General features: G+C 50.0%; 1 protein-coding gene across 10 annotated transcripts in view; it reads right to left on the minus strand.

Moving 5' to 3' along the window:
• Positions 1–19,305, minus strand: part of KIF21A (kinesin family member 21A) — a 62,237-nt gene that overhangs the window by 24,329 nt on the left and 18,603 nt on the right. For 6 of the 10 annotated variants that reach the window (XM_049783766.1, XM_049783762.1, XM_049783764.1 and 3 more), the window contains exons 2-12: positions 16,870–17,092; positions 16,622–16,804; positions 15,448–15,597; positions 14,644–14,778; positions 14,361–14,516; positions 12,757–12,872; positions 11,200–11,395; positions 10,901–11,090; positions 10,429–10,492; positions 8,253–8,453; positions 3,430–3,468 (exon numbers count right to left, since the gene is read on the minus strand). In XM_049783766.1, the coding sequence (XP_049639723.1) occupies positions 3,430–3,468; positions 8,253–8,453; positions 10,429–10,492; positions 10,901–11,090; positions 11,200–11,395; positions 12,757–12,872; positions 14,361–14,516; positions 14,644–14,778; positions 15,448–15,597; positions 16,622–16,804; positions 16,870–17,092 (1,653 nt within the window). The remainder of the gene's footprint in view (positions 1–3,429; positions 3,469–8,252; positions 8,454–10,428; positions 10,493–10,900; positions 11,091–11,199; positions 11,396–12,756; positions 12,873–14,360; positions 14,517–14,643; positions 14,779–15,447; positions 15,598–16,621; positions 16,805–16,869; positions 17,093–19,305) is intronic. The other 4 variants (XM_049783769.1, XM_049783768.1, XM_049783767.1 and 1 more) reach the window with 1 other exon arrangement.

A 19,305-nucleotide genomic window follows, 5' to 3' on the forward strand; every position in this document is an offset into this window, starting at 1 on the left:
TCCTTGCCAAAATACAATGGAGACATGAATTTTTACTGTTGTCCTCACTCATAGAAAAATAATTGAAAGAATTAGAACAAATGTTCCTGCAGTGTCTACTGTACCCCTCAGAGTTTATACTGGCTTACTCAGAACACCAGAGACTTACTGGATCTATCAAAATATCTGCACTCAGTTGTCCCCATCAGGGTTGCCTCCTCTGGCTACACCCACCAGAGTGGTCTATTCTGAGGTCTTCAGAATGCTATCAATATGCCTGGTACCTCATCAAGGCTGCGTATGTGAATGAGACCCATCAGATTGTCTATATCAACTGGTTCCAATAAACTGGACACACTGGCCAGATGAGCAGAATATCTATATAGACCAAACCCAGCAGACTCTGTTCCTAGTGGCTGTCAATACTGGCCAGATCCAGCAGAGTTTATACTGGCAGATTGTCTATACTGACTAGACTCAACTGCCTACACTGGCAGATCCATCAGACCACACAGATCAGCTATAGCATACTGTCTCTACTGCCTGGATCCAGCTGCCTACACTTGCAATCTACCAGACACACAGACTAGCTGTAGCACTATTTATACTGGCTGGATATAGCTGTTTATCCTGGCAATCAACCAGACAACACAGTAGCTGTAGCACGGTCTATACTGGTTGGATCCAGCTGTCTACACTGACAGAGTGGCACAGGTTCCTTCCCCAAGGCTCCAGCAGCAGCCAGGCCTGCTCAACCACATTCAGTTCAGCTCCTGTGAAGCCACAGCCAGGCTCAGCCTTGAATTTTCCAGTGTCACAGGTAATGAAATCACACACACACACACACACAGTCTGACACCTGCTGCCAACAGCCACAGGCACATGGGCCCTGCATGCAAAGTCCAGCTTTGCTCATGAAAACATGTGCTCAGCACACTGGGGCCCAGGATAGCCCCCAGGTTCACCCCTGCACCGGAGTCCACTCGCCTTACCCAACAACACTCAACTCCAACTCACAATTACTCTCAGACTATCATCTCTCTCAGAGATGTTGCTGAACCAGCTGCCCTGGGGTGTGGGTGCAGCGTTACAGAGGCTGTTATTAGTAAATTAATCATTTCTAATCATTTGAGCATGATCAGCATGTTCAAATTTAATGCTATTTAAAGGTTATTAGTGACTGTGAATGCTTAAGGCTTGCTCCAAATTCTCAGGCTACCTTAACCTTCCTTTCACATTAATTTTTTTGTTTGTTTTGGTCCACAGCAATGCCCAGGGGGGATTACTCCTGGCTCTGTGATCAGTGGTCATTCCTAGTTGTGCTCAAAGAACCGTATGAGATGCTAGGGATTGAACCTGGGTTGGCTTCATGCAAAACAAACACCCTCCCTGCTGTGCTATTGCCCTGGCCCCCTTTCACAGTTTTTAATCTCCACTCATGTCAGTGATCATTTCTTTTATCTTCTCTTTAGAACTATGAGTTCATGAAGGTAGGAGAGCCATGTGTGTACATGTGTGCTCAATGACTGTATCTGTTATTTCTCATTCAAAGGTCAGTGCATGCTGGTCGGTCCTCCCACGGACCCAGTCTGATGATGGCGTGGCTAGCCCTGCCCTCTGACCACCACCAGCACTGGCACTCATGACCTTGAGTGGGGTGCCACCTGGGACCCAGGACTAAGAGTTTAGGGGCAGGGATGTGCCTACAACCCAGAATCTAGAAATCCAGGGCCCATCCTGAGTAGCAAAGCCTCATCCTGCTCTCCTTGAAGAGCATAAGAATGAGAGTAAGGCCAGCACACTAGATAGGGAAAGGTCACTGTGTCTGGCCTTCTCTTTCATGACCTTTCAAAATAAGCAATTTCACAGGCCTCAGGCCTGGATTCAATCCCAGCCAAAACAACCTATGTTCTACCTGCAGACCCACTGCAGTCAGGCGACCCACTAGCCACTAGGACTTTGCTCTGGCATTAGAGAAGAGGGACCTCGAATGCTCTGGAGAGAATGTAAACGGGAACCAAAGATCTTTGTTTAAACACAGCATGGGACCCAAGAAGGACCATGGGACCCTGCACAAGTGAACTGGGTCTCTCCTTGGCCCTCAGCCACACCCTCTTTAAACATCCAGATAGTCAAAGTTAAAAACCTCAACAGGCTTATTTAGAAAAAGAGATCAAATTAATCAAGTGGAGCTTCTCAAATATTTAAATATTATTTGAAATGGCTTCATTTACTTAATCATTTTGATGGTTTCATCTGGAGAGTTGATGAAAAGCCATAAAGGGGCCAGGGAGATATAGCACAGCTGGGAGAGCACTTGCCTTGACACAGCTGAACTGAATTCAATTCCCAGTTCCATATATGATCCCCAAGTCCACCAAGAGTTATCCCTGCAGAGCCAGGAGTCAACCTTAGGACAGAAGGAGATGTCCCCAAAACAAACAAAATACATGAAGAAAACTTCTGACAAGAAAAAAACCTACTGGTTTAGAGGTCGAAAAGAGAGTACAGGCATTAAGGTGCTGGCCTTACATACGGCTCACCTTGTTTCAATCTGGAACCACATAGAGTCTCATGAACCATGTCATGGTTCATGGTTCTTAAGCACAGAGCCAGGAGTGAATCCTGAGTGCTGCCAGATGTGGCCCCCAAAAAAAACAAACCAAAAAGAAAAATGTGCATGGGTGAAGGGATGGATGTTGGACATTGTATGACTTAAAACTCAATCATGAACAACTTTGTAACTATCTCATAGTGATTTGATTAAAAGTATTAAAAGCAAACAAAAAAAAATTTCAAACAGACAAAAACCTACCGGTTCTGTTTTTGTTTTGTTTTCTCTTAAAAAGGGGAATTTCCTGTTTTAAAAAAAAATTATTTGAGTGAGTAAATGAGTAAATCTTTATTTAAAAAAAAAAAAGAGAGCTCCGAATTTTTATGATAAAAAGAATTCAGCTTCTAAATTTTTCTCCAGTCTCTCTAGAGATTATCCTCTTCTAGATGCTAATTTTTAAGTGAAACTTGCTTTTCTAAGTGAGCCTGGAGCTCTAAGTAATGGGTCAGTAGAAGGGGCACCTTAGAAAGGGCATCTTAGCCTTTCCCTTCACTCTTTGGCCACGTCCATACTTTTCCCACCAAACCATGTCAGGTCATCCACAGCCCCAGGTGGTCTTTTCTGCAAAGACCCCTTTGGAAAGGGGGGCACATTTGATCTAAATAAGTTGTACCACCATCCTAGGACCATCCTTGGCTCTAAAAGCACAAGGAATTGGCTGAATTTGCATCCATGTGGCCAGTAAGGGCTTTTCTTCCTAAGATGCACTTTCAAATGTGTTCGCTGTTCCTGTCACTTGCATAAAGTCTGACCGAGTCATATTTGGGAGATGGTGCCATGAAGGGGCGGGAGGGGAAGAGAAGGGGACAATGAAGGGGAACCCGAGGTTTTCCAACCTTCTTTCTTCTCGACTGTTCTCCTCCAGCTTCTGGAGCCTTCGCGCCCCGAGTGGGAAGCAATGGAGCAGGGCACAGAGGGGTGGGGGGAGGGAAAAGTGACAGTGAGCTCACACAGCAAGTGCTTCAGGACAACGCAGAGTAGAAAGGCAGTACGTTTTGTATGAGCGACAAGCCACAGACAGAAGCCGCTCTCCCATGGGTGCCAAAACCTCAACATGCGAAGCTGCATCAAATGCCCAGCTATGGCCAGCCCACCAGGAAGCAGGCAGGAAGTGGGGGGACCCAAGGCCTTCTCCAATTTGAAGTGGGTCTCCAATGTCTCTGCTCCCCCCAAGCCCACTTTCTCCATGCCTCTCCCTTCCAAAGCCATCTCGGAAGAGGTCTGCAGGGCCTCCTTAAAAGAACTTCAAAAAGTAATGCCTTTATACCATACAGCGAAAACAGTTACTCCTACATGCTAGGATACTACTTTAAACTCTATTTTTATAGACTACATGTGAACTTAACATTTTTTTTATTTTTTTTGGGTTTTGGGCCACACCCGGCGTTGCTCAGGGGTCACTCCTGGCTGTCTGCTCAGAAATAGCTCCTGGCAGGCACGGGGGACCATATGGGACACCGGGATTCAAACCAACCACCTTTAGTCCTGGATGGGCTGCTTGCAAGGCAAACGCCGCTGTACTATCTCTCCGGGCCCTGAACTTAACATTTTTAAGTTTCTCTATCAGAATTCCACACGCAATGGTCTCACAGTCCAGCGAGCAGGGCTGTTAAGGGATCAGCAGGAAGCCACCATCCAGGGCAGAGGAACATCTGAATGTCTTGTCAGACTGTCTCATCAAGACTGTTTGTTTGACTGTCTTGATGCTAGTGTTCAGAAAGGAACTGCCTGAAGCCAAGGAATTCCAACAGGCTCAGCCTTATTCCCTTTGGGAGTAAGATTATTCTCCCCAGGAGAGGGGGCGGAAAAGCATACAGGTCCAAGGCTCAGACCTGCCTGGGAGTGAAGAGAACCAGGGCTCCTTGCTCCAAGGGATGCACTAGGGGATGCACATGGCCAAATGGGCAGAGGGTGAGTGGCCAGACAGTTCTGGAGGTAGGGCCACCCTATACACTAGGCTCCTCTCTGGGGTGTGTGTGTGCAAACAGGCACAGGACATGTGACTTTTCTGGGTCAGGAAGAGATACTTTAGGTCTATGCACTGTGATCCCACTGAGGGGTTTGCCAGCTGAAGCAGAGCAAATCCCAGCACCTATGAAGGGAGTGCTGAACTCCTGGCCAGCATGCCTGCCCACAACATCAACAGCATAAACTGGGGGATACTCGCTGGAAGGGCCAGCACAGATCCCTGCACACAGCAATCTGCCCAAGCTCTGTGAAGGCCCAAGGCACAGAGGTAAACCCACTTCCCTGCATGGCTTGGCTTAGCTTGGGTCTAGGTCTGTTGCTGACTACTGCCCTGTAACATAAAGCAGATTGCTACAGTGTGCATCTCCCCAAAGTGGTTCTGCCCCCAATCTGAAATGAAGGGGCGATAAGGACAGAGGGGAGAATTCTAGAAAAGGAAGTAGCAGGGAGGGAGAGGTGAAAGCCAGAAGAGAAAGCTTAGCTAAGGGCATCCCCCAGCCTAGAAACCCATGCTTCTGTCTGTTCTGTTCTCACAGTATAGAATAGCACAATCATCTTTTCTGTTGGCTCGTTTGTTTGGGGGCCACACCTAGCAATGTTCAGGGCTTACTCCTGGGGCTCTGCACTCAGGAATCACTCCTGGAGGGTTCAGAAGTTAATGTGGGATGCCAGGGATCGAACTCAGGCTGGTTGTGTGCAAGGCAAATGCCCCACCTGCTGTGCTAATGCTCTGGCTCAGAACAGCAAAATCATCTCAGCTGGGAAGCTGAGAATTTGTGCTACTTCTCAGAGAAACGGCAGCAGGGATCCAAATACAGCCATGCTTGCCCTCTTTGTGCAACAAGGCACAGATCAAAGTGCACCCTTGCCAGGGAATGAACATCTAGAATCAACCTACGGAAGCAGCCGTTGCTGTCAGACCAGCACTGCCTGGTGAAGCTGCAGCCCCTCCAGACAATCATGAGACCCTCTAGAGACTCCCAGGCTCCTTTGCTCTGCTCTCTCTTGCTCCCCTGCAGTGAACCTCAGGTTAAGTAGGAACTTGGCCACATTCTCAGACAGCCTACACTGCAAACAGTGCAATTGCTAGGTAGAAGTAATATGGATGGTTTTCCATGGGATCCAGTGTCTGTGGAAGGAAAGTCCTGTTCAGCAGGAACCCACCTGTTTCACTCCAAGATCCTGAGAGACAGTTCAGGGGGGGGAGTTCAATTGTGAGGAAGCCCCATTCCATACCAGAGGACTCCTTTGAGGACAGTTGCTGCTTCTCTCATTGCATGCTCTGGTTCCTTCTCATGGGGATGAAGTTATTAGCTCTACAGGCCCCTTCTCTGGCAGGTCCTTCTCAGACCACTGTATAATTATTGCTTTCTCACCTGAATTTTCACAGGGCCCACTTAGTGCTGTTGGCAGGGTTGGGGGCATCTGGGGCCTGGACTTGGAGCCTGGACACACTGGGTCTGTGCCCTGTTCCCTGAACTGCCCCCACCAGCTTCCTCCCTGTCTTGAATGTGTGAATCCCTGATGACAGCCACCTGCCCAGCCGTCTCTATGTGGCACCTCCGCTGGCTCCTGTTTTGTCCTCCCCATGTGCTTCTGTGACCATGTAGATCTTCTGAACATTAACTCCTCCAACTGTTTCCATTTCAGATTTAGGACACGGGTTCCACTACTGAAGCGATCCTGATTTCTCACTTTGGAATAACTGTTTTGCTTATAATTAATTTGTTCGGGCTTCCTTAGAATGGCTCAGGCCTCACAGCAAGCAAAAGCATGTGGGAACAGCAACAGGGCTCCCCTTCATGAAGGCTGGCCAACCACCAAGCATTGGCAAGCAGTGTGTAGTGCAAGAGCCTCATGGAGGACTGGTCCATTAAGGTCCCTGCCCTGGACAGTGGAATCTAGTGTCTTTATGCTTCCAGATGATGTTGAGTTCAAAAACATCTTGCAGAGTCCCTGGGACCAAAGTGCCAGTCAACTGTCCTTGTCTCTTCTATTTTAACTTTCCTCATCAAATCTCATCATTAAATATTCTTTCTTTTTTGGGGGAGCACACCTGGCTTTGTTCAGAAGGTCACTTAGTGTTGCTGGAGATCCAGGCAGATCATTAGCATCCAACAGTCTACACATGGCCTGCTGAGTTGTCTCGGGCCCCAAAAGGTATTGTTCATGCCTTTTTTTTTTTTTTTTTTTTGGTTTTTGGGCCACACCCGGCAGTGCTCAGGGGTTACTCCTGGCTGTCTGCTCAGAAATAGCTCCTGGCAGGCACGGGGGACCATATGGGACACTGGGATTTGAACCAACCACCTTTGGTCCTGGATCGGCTGCTTGCAAGGCAAACGCCGCTGTGCTATCTCTCTGGGCCCATGCCTTTTCTTTTTACTCATAGTATTTACTGAATTTTACTCATAGTATTTACTGAATTTACAGGAATCAAGTCCAGAATCTCACATGTTCAAGATAAATGCTCGGCCACTGAGCTATATCTCCATATATCTTTCTTTTTTTTTTTTTCTCTCTCTTTTATTTGTTTTTTGGGCCACACCCAGTGATGCTCAGAGGTTACTCCTGGCTCTGCACTCAGAAATCGCTCCTGGCTTGGGGGACCATATGGGACACTGGGGAATTGAACCATGGTTCGTCCTATGTCAGCTGAGTGCAAGGCAAACGCCCTACCACTGCACCATCACTCCAGCCCATCCAGATTTTTCTATTCACAGCCAGAGGCAGCTGCTAGGGAAAATACTACCCAAGAAGTGTGCTCTCTTGAGAGTGTGGCTTCAGCTCCAACTTCCTCAGCAAGAGGGAAAAGGACAGATTCACTCATTCTCCATTAACCCAAGGAACATGAGGCTTCAGTGTGTGGAGAACGGCAGCTCCCAACACCTAGACCAACTGATGATACAGGGAAAAACTGCCCAGTGTCTAAGAAAACAGGCACAAGGACTGCAGGAAGCAGAAGAAGGAAGGGCAAAGGTGGCCCTTTAATGCACTTCCTCAGTCAGAGGAAAAGCCCTGCCTCCCCTTGGGTATCTGAGCAAACCTGCTCACCATGTCCTACTCTGGCATATTGGGAAAATGCTCCTTCTAGCAAACTCACTGTCAGCAGGGCCCAAGTTGGCACATAAAACACAATGCTCACTTCCTCTTCCTCCTCTTCTCTGAACAACCCAGCTTGTTGGGGGAAGGATAGGAAGGGAAAGGAGCTGGGAAGGAGCCAGGATCGCAGGAAAAGCAGAATCGGCCCTCAGCAGTAGCCTCAGGAGGCATTGTACACTACCACAGAGCAGCTGAGGGGGCTGAAGCAGCCTGCAGGACTGAATGAAGCTAGGCCTTCAGCAAAATGGGTGCTGAGAAGTGGCAGAAGGCACATGAGAATGCATAGTCACAGAAGCATGTGGGGAGGACAAAATAGGAGCCAAGGGAGAGACAAGTGGGTGCAGAAGCAGCTTGCAGAGGACTGAGGCCATATCTAACACAAGGCATGGCTGTGGTGTTGAAAACTCTGACACACTCGGTCATCACTGTTTTCCTCACCCCCAGAGAGGAGACACTTCAAAAGCACATGAATGACTTTTGGTTCACTCAAATGACCTCACTAATGGACTCATAAGACCAACTGGCATGAATAGCAAGTCCAATATCCTGAGAACAAGCAATGGGGAGCACATCCAGGATTTTCAGACTCTACCTTTTCTTCTTTTTCTTCTCCTTCTTCTTGAGTTTCTCCAGGTCCTTCTTGGCCAGGTCAATGATCTCGATGGTCTCCTTGTCAGCAGTCAAGACCGGGGAGAAGGCGGCAGAGGAGCTGAAGTAGGGGGTCCGGGCATTGGCCCGTGCCAGGCCCTTACGCAGGTTCTCATTCACGGCTTCGCTTTCCAGCAGCTTGGCCCTGTGGCATAGGACAGTTTCAGGGCACTGAGCACTCTCAGGACACATGCAAAAGGGTACCAGATGGGTTAAAAAACACAAGGACAGGGCCCAGAGAGATAGCACAGCAGTGTTTGCCTTGCAAGCAGCTGATCCAGGACCAAAGGTAGTTGGTTCGAATCCCGGTGTCCATTATGGTCCCCCGTGCCTGCCAGGAGCTATTTCTGAGCAGACAGCCAGGAGTAACCCCTGAGCAATGCCGGGTGTGGCCCAAAAACCAAAAAAAAACAAAACAAAACAAAACAAAAACAAAAACAAAAAAACACACAAGGACAGGGGCCAGAGAGATAGCATGGAGGTAAGGCATTTGCCTTGCATGCAGAAGGATGGTGGTTTGAATCCTGGCATCCCATATGGTCCCCTGTGCTTGCCAGGGGTGATTTCTGAGTGTAGAGCCAGGAATAACCCGAGTGCTGCCGGTGTGACCCAAAAACCAAAACAAACAAACAAACAAACAAACAAACAAAAGTCAAACATAAGGATCATAAGGACAGGGCCAGAGTGATAGCACAGCAGTAGGGTGTTTGCCTTACACGCGGCCAACCCAGGACAGACCCCAGTTCGATTCCAGCATCCCATATGGTCCACCAAGCCTGCCAGGAGCAATTCTGAGCACAAAGCCAGGAATAACCCCTGAGTACCACCAGGTGAGACCCAAAAGGAGCCTCCCAAAAAGGGGGGACAAAGGTGAATCTGAACCACACTATGACAGGTCCTAGCCAGGCAGCGTCTTCAGAGTGGAGCACTTGTTGGTCCCATAGAAACAGTATGAGATCCGGTTTAACTGGGGGGCAGGTCACAGAGTCCCCTCAGTGCCCCATCCCAGGGAATGCTCGGTGGATCCCCAGTAGATTCCAGGCAAGCTGGGCATACCAGCACCCTGCAGAGGAGCTGAGAGAGGGCTCAAACGTGCCCACAGACTGCACAGGCCCAAGAGAAGGCTTGTACTGAAAAGGGTTCAAAAGAAAGGGAGGTTTTAGGGTGGTCCCACTCAGGGGGATGTGGGAGAGAGGGACTCATAAGAAAGGATAGGAGAGAGCGGAGTGATAACACAGTGGTAGGGCATTGGCTTTGCACACAGACAACCTGGAACAAACCCAGGTTCAATCCCTGGCATTCAATATAGTCCCCCAAGCCTGCCAGGAGTGATTTCTGAGCACAGAGCCAGAAGTAACCCCTGAGCACCGCTTGGTGTGGCCAAAAAAAAAAGAAAAGAAAGGATGGGAGGGAGAGGGGACTGAGGCAGTCCCACTTGGGGGAACAGGAGAGAAACAGAAAAGATTGAAAGGAGAGACTTGGGGTGACTCCACTTGGGGGTATGGGAGGGCTGGGAGGGAGAGGAGTGACCCCACCCTTGGGAAGGACACCCAAACCCAGAGCTGAGGTGGGCAGCATGGAAGGCCACATGGCCCCAGAGACTACAAGCTGCCCAAGTTTATCAGGCACAAAAACAGCCTGCAGGGTGGCAAAGTGATAGAGAGCAGATGATGGCAGGAGGGCCCAGGTCCAAGCAAGGCAGTCATTAGAAGTCTAAACCAAGTCTGCTGGCACCCACAGAAAGAGAGGTGCAGCCCAGCACCATGTGGGTGGGCAGAGGGGAGATCTGGTTTTGGGATTACCAGCAGCAAGAAGAAAATGAGAGACAGAAGAGCAGGTCAGGGAGGTGGACAGGGCTGCTGTCTCAGAGCAGAGGGAGGTGCCCAGCACTGGCCTAACAAAACTGAGCACATTTTGGGTTGAGACAAAGTGTCATGGCCACCGAGTGCCGCCATGGAACCTAAAGAGGTACCAACAGCCTCCTCAATGGGCTCCAGAGTGGGCAGAGGCACAGGCTCCTGCAATAGTACATCATGGATAGGTTCTTTCAGTGCCCCAGAGCACTCCAAAGATCAGGAAAAGGTCACAGGCAGGGTCGGAGTGAGCTCTCTGGGTGGTACCTGAGGTCTTCGATCTCCTTGATGTAGTTGTGGATCATGTTGCTAATCTCCTCATTCCCTTCACCTGCAACAGAGGATATGAGTAAGGCTTCTGCAGGGCTGGGAGAGGACAAATAGTAAGGTTAAGCTCTGGCCCCAGCACTGTCCTCCCTCACAAATCCACCAGAATTCCTTTATTTATTTTTTTGTTTGGTTTGGTTTGGATGTCACACTCAGCAGTGCTCAGGGGCTGCTCATAGCTCTGTGCTCAGAAATCACTCCTGGAGGGCTTAGGGGACCACATGGGATGGATGCCAGATATCGTATCTAGCCTGGGTCAACTCTTTGTATAGCAAATGCCCTCCTCGCTGTACTATGGACTCCCCAGAATCCCTTTAAGGTAAAGCCCTATGGAAATGAAAAACCGAAGGGAAGGTTTTGGTGCTGACTTCCATTGCAAGGAGCAAGTATCCCAGCCCTAAAGGCCACTCACCAGCTCTGGCCAGCACCTGTCCCGCCTGCTCACTGGCAAGCTGTGTCACCCGGGCCCGCAGCGCGTCCACCGTCTCCTGCATGGCCTTGATGCGCACACGTAGGTTACTGTTCTCTGTCTGCAGCATGGCGTTCTCATGGAACATGTCGTTGATGCTCTCCACACCCTCCTCGTTGATGAGGCGTTTCCCCTGGGGCAGGTGGACAGGACCGTGCCAGGACAGGTGTGCCAGGACAGGTATACGCACCCAGAGCCCCCAAAGCAACGGGATGCTCAGCCGCCACCCTCCCCAGGCTTACAGTCTTGTATTCCATGAGCTCCACTTGCAGCCGTGCAATCTCGCCCCGCAGCGCGCTGATCTGTTGGCTGGCGCGGTCCTGGTTTATCACCACCTTGTTCTTAATGTTCCGAGCCCGGTTGGCATACTTGAGGGTGTTTAGGGTCTCCATGAAGTCTCTGTCGGACGGGCTGACACAGGCGATCATGATGGTCTGGCTGGAAGGCAGAGAAGACTGGCAGCTTCAGCATGGAGAGATACCCTCAGACCAGCACATTTTCTTCATAACAGCAAAAGACGGATGCTTGGGTCCAAGAGTGGACGGCAGGAGAAGAAGGCCTTGCATGTGGCCAACTCGGGTTTTATCTCTGGCAGTGCCTATGGTTTCCCGAAGCCCTGCCAGGACTGATCCTGAACACCATTAGGTGTGACCCCAACATCAAAACCAAATGAATAAGTGACTGATGCAAACCTAAAAATAACTTTCAGAGGGGGCTGGAGTGGTAGCACAGTGTAGGGTGATTGCCTTGCACGTGGCTAACACAGGATGGACCCGAGTTTGATCCTCAGCATTCTTCAAGCCTGCCAGGAGTAATTTCTGGGCACAGAGCCAGTAGTAACCCCTGAGCACTGCCAGGTGAAGCCCCCAAACAAATAAAAACAATGAAACAAAAATAAAAGTTCACAGAGCTAGAGCAATAGCACAACAGGGAGACTGTTTGCCTTGCATGCAGCCAACGCAGGTTCAATCCAAGGCGTCCCACATGGCCCCCTGAGCCTGCTAGGAGCAATTTCTTTTTGGGGGGGGGGGTCATACCCGGCATCACTCAGGGGTTACTCCTGGCTCTACACTCGGAAATTGCTCCTGGCAGGCTCGGGGGACCATATGGGATGCCGGAATTAGAATCACCATCCTTCTGCATTCAAGGCAAACGCACTACCTTCATGCTATCTCTCCGGCCCCAAGGAGCAATTTCTAAGTGCAGAGCCAAGAGTAACCCCTGAGTGCTGTCAGGTATGGCCCCAAAAAACAGATAAAAAGAAAAAGTCTGGGGCTGGAGAGATAGTATGAAGGTAAGGCGTTTGTCTTTCATGCAGCAGGTCATCAGTTTGAATCCCGGCATCCCATATGGTCCCCCAAGCCTGCCAGGAACGATTTCTGAGCGTGGAGCCAGGAGTAACCCCTGAGCGCTGCCTGGTAAGACCCCCCAAAAAACAAAAGTCAGATGTATTCCCATAAACAAAAAAACACATCTTTGTAGGCTTTCCTTTAAAAAGAAAGCTTAACGGGGCCAAAGAGATAGAACAGCAGTAGGACATTTGCCTTGCATGCAGCCAACCTGGGATAGACCTGGGTCCAATCTTCAGCATCCCATATGGTCCCTCGAGCCTACCAGGAGTAATTTCTGAGTGTGCAGAGCCAGAAGTAACCCCTGAGTGCCACTGGGTGTGACCCCCCCCCAAATCCAAAAAATAAATAAATCGAATAAAAAGAAGGCAAGGGGGCAACGAGACAGCACAGTGGGCAGGGCACTCACCTAAACACAGAGAAGCAGCAGCCCAAGCCCTAGTGACCCACCTGTTGCCGCCGAGTGAGTCCTGCAGCAGGCGGGTGAGCTTGGAGTCCCTGTATGGCACATGCGTGGCCCTCTTACTCTTGTCCCCCAAAGCACTGATGACATTGCCCAGAGCAAGCTGTAGAAAACACAAAAATTACTTTGGGTTCAAAGACTCAAGAAGAAAGCTGGAGAGAATGTGGTATGGGGTCCAAAGGACAAATGGCTGGTTTCTTAGAGCATGGGGGTCTTCTAGAGCAAGACCCTATGGCAGACCCATGGCCAAAGGTGTAGCTGTGACAAGAAATTTCTTTCCAACTCAGCTCTGGCAAATGGGCTTCCTGTTACCTTTACTACTTGTTCTCCATCATCATGTAGAATATCCGGTGCAGGGTCACAGACAGAGAGACCAGCAGCTGGCTCTCATCACCTACTCGTGTCCTCTGAAATGCCCCATCGGTATTACAAAGACCCAGGCTTTGTAAATAAATGTTCCCACATGTGGCCCCCTCCTGTCTGATAAATGTCCATAGACATTTCTATGGCACTGCAGGTAAACAAGCAGGTTTATAAGCTAACATTTGCTAATCATAAACTATAAAGAAACATATTTTAAGAAATTTAAGTCTGGGGCCGGCGGTGGCGCTAGAGGTAAGGTGCCTGCCTTGCCTGCGCTAGCCTTGGATGGACCGCGGTTCGATCCCCCAGCGTCCCATATGGTCCCCCGAGCCAGGAGGGACTTCTGAGGGCATAGCCAGGAGTAACCCCTGAGCGTCACCGGATGTGGCCCAAAAACCAAAAAAAAAAAAAAAAAAAAAAAAAAGAAATTTAAGTCTGGGCCAAAGTGATTGTACAGCAGGGAGAGTATTCGCCTTGTATGCAACCTATTGGGTTTCTATTCCCTGGCACCCTATATGCTCCCCGTTCCCTGTCAGGCATGATTTCTGAGCTCAAGCCAGAAGTAACCTCTGAGCACTAACAGGTGGCCCCAAAATAAAGCAAAAAAAGAAACTGAAGTATTTGCAAAGATACCTACCCACAGGTACACAGGTTCAAGAGGCTCTCGGAAATGTGAGCAACTACTGGGGGATATCCAGGAGACTGGAAGCTCCCCACAAAGGGTGAGGCATCTTCCAGGAGCAATACAGGAAGGGCCAGCCCGCTAGAGTATTGTAGGGCAGAGGGACCACACTGTACCACAGGGTGTTGTTACTATAAGGGGCAAATGTTTTCCTTTATCACAGCATTAGAGAGAATCATGAGATGGACAGGCTCAATCACAGGACAGGCACCAAGTGCTTAGTTTGACTGCAGGGCTTGAAGGGCATTCTTCCTAAATTCTAGAAAGTTCTGAGCACTGGGCCATCATGACTCCAAACATGAGAATGTGAATTCCAAAGGGACCAGAACAAGCATGTTAAGCGGATATTTCCTTCTCTCAAAGTCATCCCACAAGGAACCACGTGTTCCTTTGAATGACAGTTCCAGGGTAGGAGAAATTGTTCAATTGTCATTATTGTCTACATAGGAGTGAGGTTAAAAGTGAGGTGGGGAGAGGGGTACAGGAACCCCTAAGGGGCTCAGATTAGCCTAGAAAAGAACGTCTGACAAGTAGGCACTGTCTTACCAGCCCACAGTTGATGGAGATGCCTTCTTTGGCCCGCTCACCCGTGGCCCCTGTCCGCTTCAGCCTCTCAGACCCAGCCAGGTCCACAAAATGGAACTTGGCTGTCAGGGTCTCAAATTCATTCATCTGTGACGATTCAGAAACCTCCTTGTTTTCCTGCAATGGAAGATGTCCTGAGTAGCTCCATCCTGCCCTTACCCCATATCCCAAGACAAGAGGGATAGTGCGCTCATCAGGAGGAAAGATGATTCCACACCTCACACTTGCTTCAGCTGGTACTTACCCCCTCCGTCGGGAGGCACATCCTGGTCTGGCACAGGTGGATGGTGAAGATGGCATGAGAGCGGGAGCTCTGCACATTCATCTGAGTGCTGGCTGTGGTCCGAGACAGTGCGCCCAGCTTCAGACACTGCATCATCTACAAGGAAGCATAGGGTCTAAGGCAGCGCCATAATGTGGGGGTCTAGGCAGTATGAGAGCCGGACACAAGGGGTGCCATGAGAGCTGGACAAAAGGAGACACTGTGAGAGCTGGCTACAAGGGGGCACCGTTTACAGCGTGAGAGGGACAAGTGAGGATTCTGTGAGTAAGAAGACACAAGGGGGCACCATGTACAGTGTAGGGTGACAATCAGTGAGGAAACATGCCCTCCGCTCACAGCTGCAGATGACATCCAGATGACACAGAAGATCTGGAACAAGCCAACATGCCCTGATCTAATTCTCTATCTTCGGATGAAATGCACGTGTGACTTCCAGACAGGCCCCTAAGCAGCAAATCTCTGGCCCTTTACCCTCAGAGAAGAAGGGACCTGGGGCAGTGCCTCAGGCTCAGAACAGCAGCCCAAGTCTCTCTCTGACCTTCCAGACACTAAAACACAATCCTGAAATGTCAAAATGCAGGAAGCCAGGACAGAAGACATAGGCTGAGTAAAAGGAAAGGGATCGCTTTCCATCTCAGGATAGAGGCTATGAGAAAGAAAACAGACTGTTCTCCATCTCGGTCAGTAGAGGCTACGTGAAAGCAAAGGGCCTGCTGTCCTTCTTGGAGTAGATAGGCTGGGTTGCGAGTCTGAACAAGCCCTCACCTCTGCCTGGGTGTTGACAGTCCTCGTGGTGACACCCACGGTGTAGATCCCTCCGGTGGAATCTTCATGGATTCTGATGTTCGACTTCTTGTTTTTGGAATCGATGTCACGGGTAGTGTCAAACAAGTCGAGGACCTCTTCGTTATACAGCTGTAAACAAGAACCCACAAGCTCCACTTCAATGCAGCAGCCTTAGTTTCTGGACTCTGGAGTATTCATGGTGTTCACTCTCAAGCTATGACCAAGGTCTTCCAACGCGAATGGATGAAATAATATTATAAATACAAAAAACATGGCTTTCTTGCTGAAGGTAGATAAAAATAATCAATAATCCGAGCATGACTAATGACTCTAGGCTTCCATGGCTGAGACAGCACTGAAGCACCCCAGCCTGAAGCCATGTTATGCCCATGGCCTGAGCGGCCGCAGGCTTTACTATCCCAGGGCTGGGCCCACTAAGTGGCAGTCCTGTAGGGTGCTTCTGCTGCCAGCCAAGATCCACAAGCTTGTGACCCATCTCTGGGTCACACCCGGCAGTGCTCAGGGGTTACTCCTGGCTCCATGCTCAGAAATCACTCCTGGTAGGCTCAGGGGGTGGGGGGACATATGGGATGCCGGATTCGAACCAATGACCTTCTGCATGAAAGGCAAACGCCTTACCTCCATGCTATCTCTCAGGCCGTGGTTTGTTTTTTTTTTATTTTTAAACAACTCCTTTATTTATTTTGTTTGTTTGGGAGCCACACCCAGCAGTACTCAGGCGTTGCTTCTTGCTCTGCACTCAGAAATCACTCCTGGCAGACTTGGGGGACCATATGGCATGCTGGAGATGAAATCCAGGTCCATCCTGGGTTGACAGCATGCAAGTGCCCTACCCCTGTGCTATCACTCTGGCCCCTGAACGTGATTTTCTGTTTTGTGACAATAAAACCCTTCATCAAAGATCAAGACTGGCCTATCAGAACTGATCGAAGCCCACATCAAGCCCAATTCTGCTGATATCCTGGCATCCTAGGCAGCCCCAAATCCTGTCACCCTTCTCTGGGTCCCCCAGCAGAGCCAAGTCTTAAATGACTGAGTAAAAGAACTGGGGACAAGGGTCTGTGATCACAGAAGGGCAGCCTGGTGTGTGTCTGTAGGGTTTATGCTGGGGGACATGACAACGGACGCTAACCTCCAGGAACTGGGCATTGACTTTGAAGTCAGGCGGTGGCTGGCCACTCTCGGCCGCAGCAGACTTCTTCTCCTCGATGGTCCGGAAGAGGTGGCGAACAGCACGGGAGATGATGCCCTGCTCGTCCTCCGAGCTGCTGACGTCGAAGCCGGTGCCCATGGTATACGTCTTGCCGGCTCCCGTCTGTGGACAAGATGATTAGCGAAGCTGCCTGCTGCCCGCCCACCACTATGCTACCTAGCACGCACCTGTCCATAAGCAAAGACGGTGGCATTGTAGCCTTCAAAGCAGCCCTCCACGAGCTTCTCCACACACTGTGAGTAGATGTGCTCCTGTGGCGCCTCGAGGTCGAAGACGAAGTCGAAGGTGAAGGCCTTGTCCTTGCCCAGGAAGACCTGTGGCTCCCCGGGTGTGACAGAGGTGCAGATGTGGCATCCTTCGATCCGCTCCTTGGCCAGCTGGGGGCGGATCCTGGTACAGGGAGAGAGAAGGCTGGGTCTGAGGAATGTGCTCAAGATGATGCCACCAGGTCTTTGGACCATGAGATCACCTCGAGTCCGGCCTTGGGAACCCAGGTGCCCGCAGCTGACCCCACCTGTGCCCAGTAGGTGTGGTCTAGACATAGAGATGCAGGCATGAGGGCCCCATCAGGAGAGCCAGATACTGAGTTAGGGAGTGGACAGACAGTGGGTAAAGAATTCAGGCTTATCACTGGAACATCAAAAGCATAAACATAAAACATAAACACAAACATCTGTTTATCTCAGTGTTCCCACTCAGGTTCCCAGGCCCTATCCAACAGTGCCTCAGAGTTTCCAGGTGAGGCAGAACCTACAGTATGATGAGCTCATGAGGGTTCTGACATACCATGGGGTTCTGGAGCCATCCTGCACCTCACTGTTTGAGCAGTTTTCCTAGGGGGGCCTATTCCCTAGGGTTGGCTTAGTGTTTGCACACACACCACCACACATTCACATGTTCATATGCACACACTAACATATACATTCATGCATTTACACAAATACTCACATATACATATGGTCACCTGTTCATACATATACATGCTCAACACCACTCACACATATTTACATATACGTATGACCTCCCCCTCATATTCATGCACTCCCATCACACAGATACAGATGCCACAGGCCACCTCCACCCTCCAGCCCTGCCATTCCATTCTTGTTTCCTGGGGTGCAGCCCCTCCTTTCCAGGGTCTCTGCCTGCCCATCTGTAAAGCATGTTCATGAGGAGCTTTGGAACTTTCAGGAAAAGCTAGTCAGGGGTTAAGGTGGGAATGTGTAAAGTCCCCAAAATTGGGCCACCATGCAGGACAGTTGGTCTAGGCCAGGGTTGAGGGGCTAAGGTCCCACCTAGACTCACTGAGCTGCTCGCTGCACCAAGGAAGAGCTGGCCTGTAGGGGCCTTGGGGGGCTCAGGATACACATATCTGTTCAAGGAAGCTCCCGACCCAGTGAGAACTACTTTTCTAAAGGTATACACACAGTAGCTAAGGGCTGGCATCTGCCACCAGTAAAGTCACCCATCTGAACCCCTGAGCACTGCCGAATGTGACCCAAAAAAACAAACAACAAAAAAAGTGCCAACCATCTGAGTAGTTCCACAGTGCTGGGGCAGGACTGACTCCTCTGAGCACAGCCTAGCCTTAACTCCCAGGACCATTCCACAACAGGTTGATCTTTTTTTGCTTTTTTGGGGAGCCCACACCAGGAGTGCTAAGGGCCACTTCTGGTTGTGCTTGGGAGCCCCAGAGCCCTAGGTAAGCCCCCACTACCTTGCATTTAACAAGACCTTCTTGTAGGCTGAGCATCATCAAATCCATTCTATGACCTGGGGAGTGTCAGCTTATCCTTCAAGGAAGAGCCCAGAAAGTCCACATCTAACTGGGGCCACCACCTCGACACACAGTCTGAGCAACCCAGCTGGATAAAGCCATAGGGGACAAAGGGCATCTGAGGAGCACCAGGCAGGCTGAGTGCAGGTCAGAGTGCATCTCCCCGAAGAACAGGATCCTGCCAAGAACCAGGAAAGCCAGCAACAGGAGCTGCCTCTGCAGGTTCAAGAACCTGGCCCCTCCCTGCAAGGACTTGATGCCTCCACTGAGAGAAGGGTGGTGGCCCCGGAAGCCCACAGTGTGGGATGTGTTTCGGAGCCCGTGGGATGTGGGGTGAAAGCAGTCTGGCACCCCATAGCTCTGCTCTCTCCTCTCCACCCATTTGGCACTGCTGAGGGCTCCCAAGGGCCCCATTGGGTTCTCTGAATCAGTTCCAACCTGCCAAGTTCCTACCACCCAGTCATGCTGTAAGGATGGGGAAGAGGTGGCCATGCTCAGGAACATATTTCTCTATTGAAGATGCATCTGGCTTCCTCACAGATGGCAGCAAGCATATGAGACCTGTCCCCAACACCCGTTACCAGGAGAAGCAAACCCAGATGACAAGGAGCAGACATGGCTGTATCAGAAGGTGCAGAAACAGTCATGGTAAGGCCTCTACTCTGCATTGTGAAAAACAGTAGCGCTCCCCTGGGTCACTAAAGACAGACAGTCCTGGGCATCTATTCCATAAATAGGAAATGGAAATCCAAAACACAAATGCAAAACCTGCTATATATATTAAAAAAAAAAACCTGCAAATCAAAAACCAAAAATACAAAACCTG

The sequence above is a fragment of the Suncus etruscus genome, chromosome 11 (genome assembly GCF_024139225.1).
Source record: "Suncus etruscus isolate mSunEtr1 chromosome 11, mSunEtr1.pri.cur, whole genome shotgun sequence".
NCBI classification, from domain to species: domain Eukaryota; kingdom Metazoa; phylum Chordata; class Mammalia; order Eulipotyphla; family Soricidae; genus Suncus; species Suncus etruscus.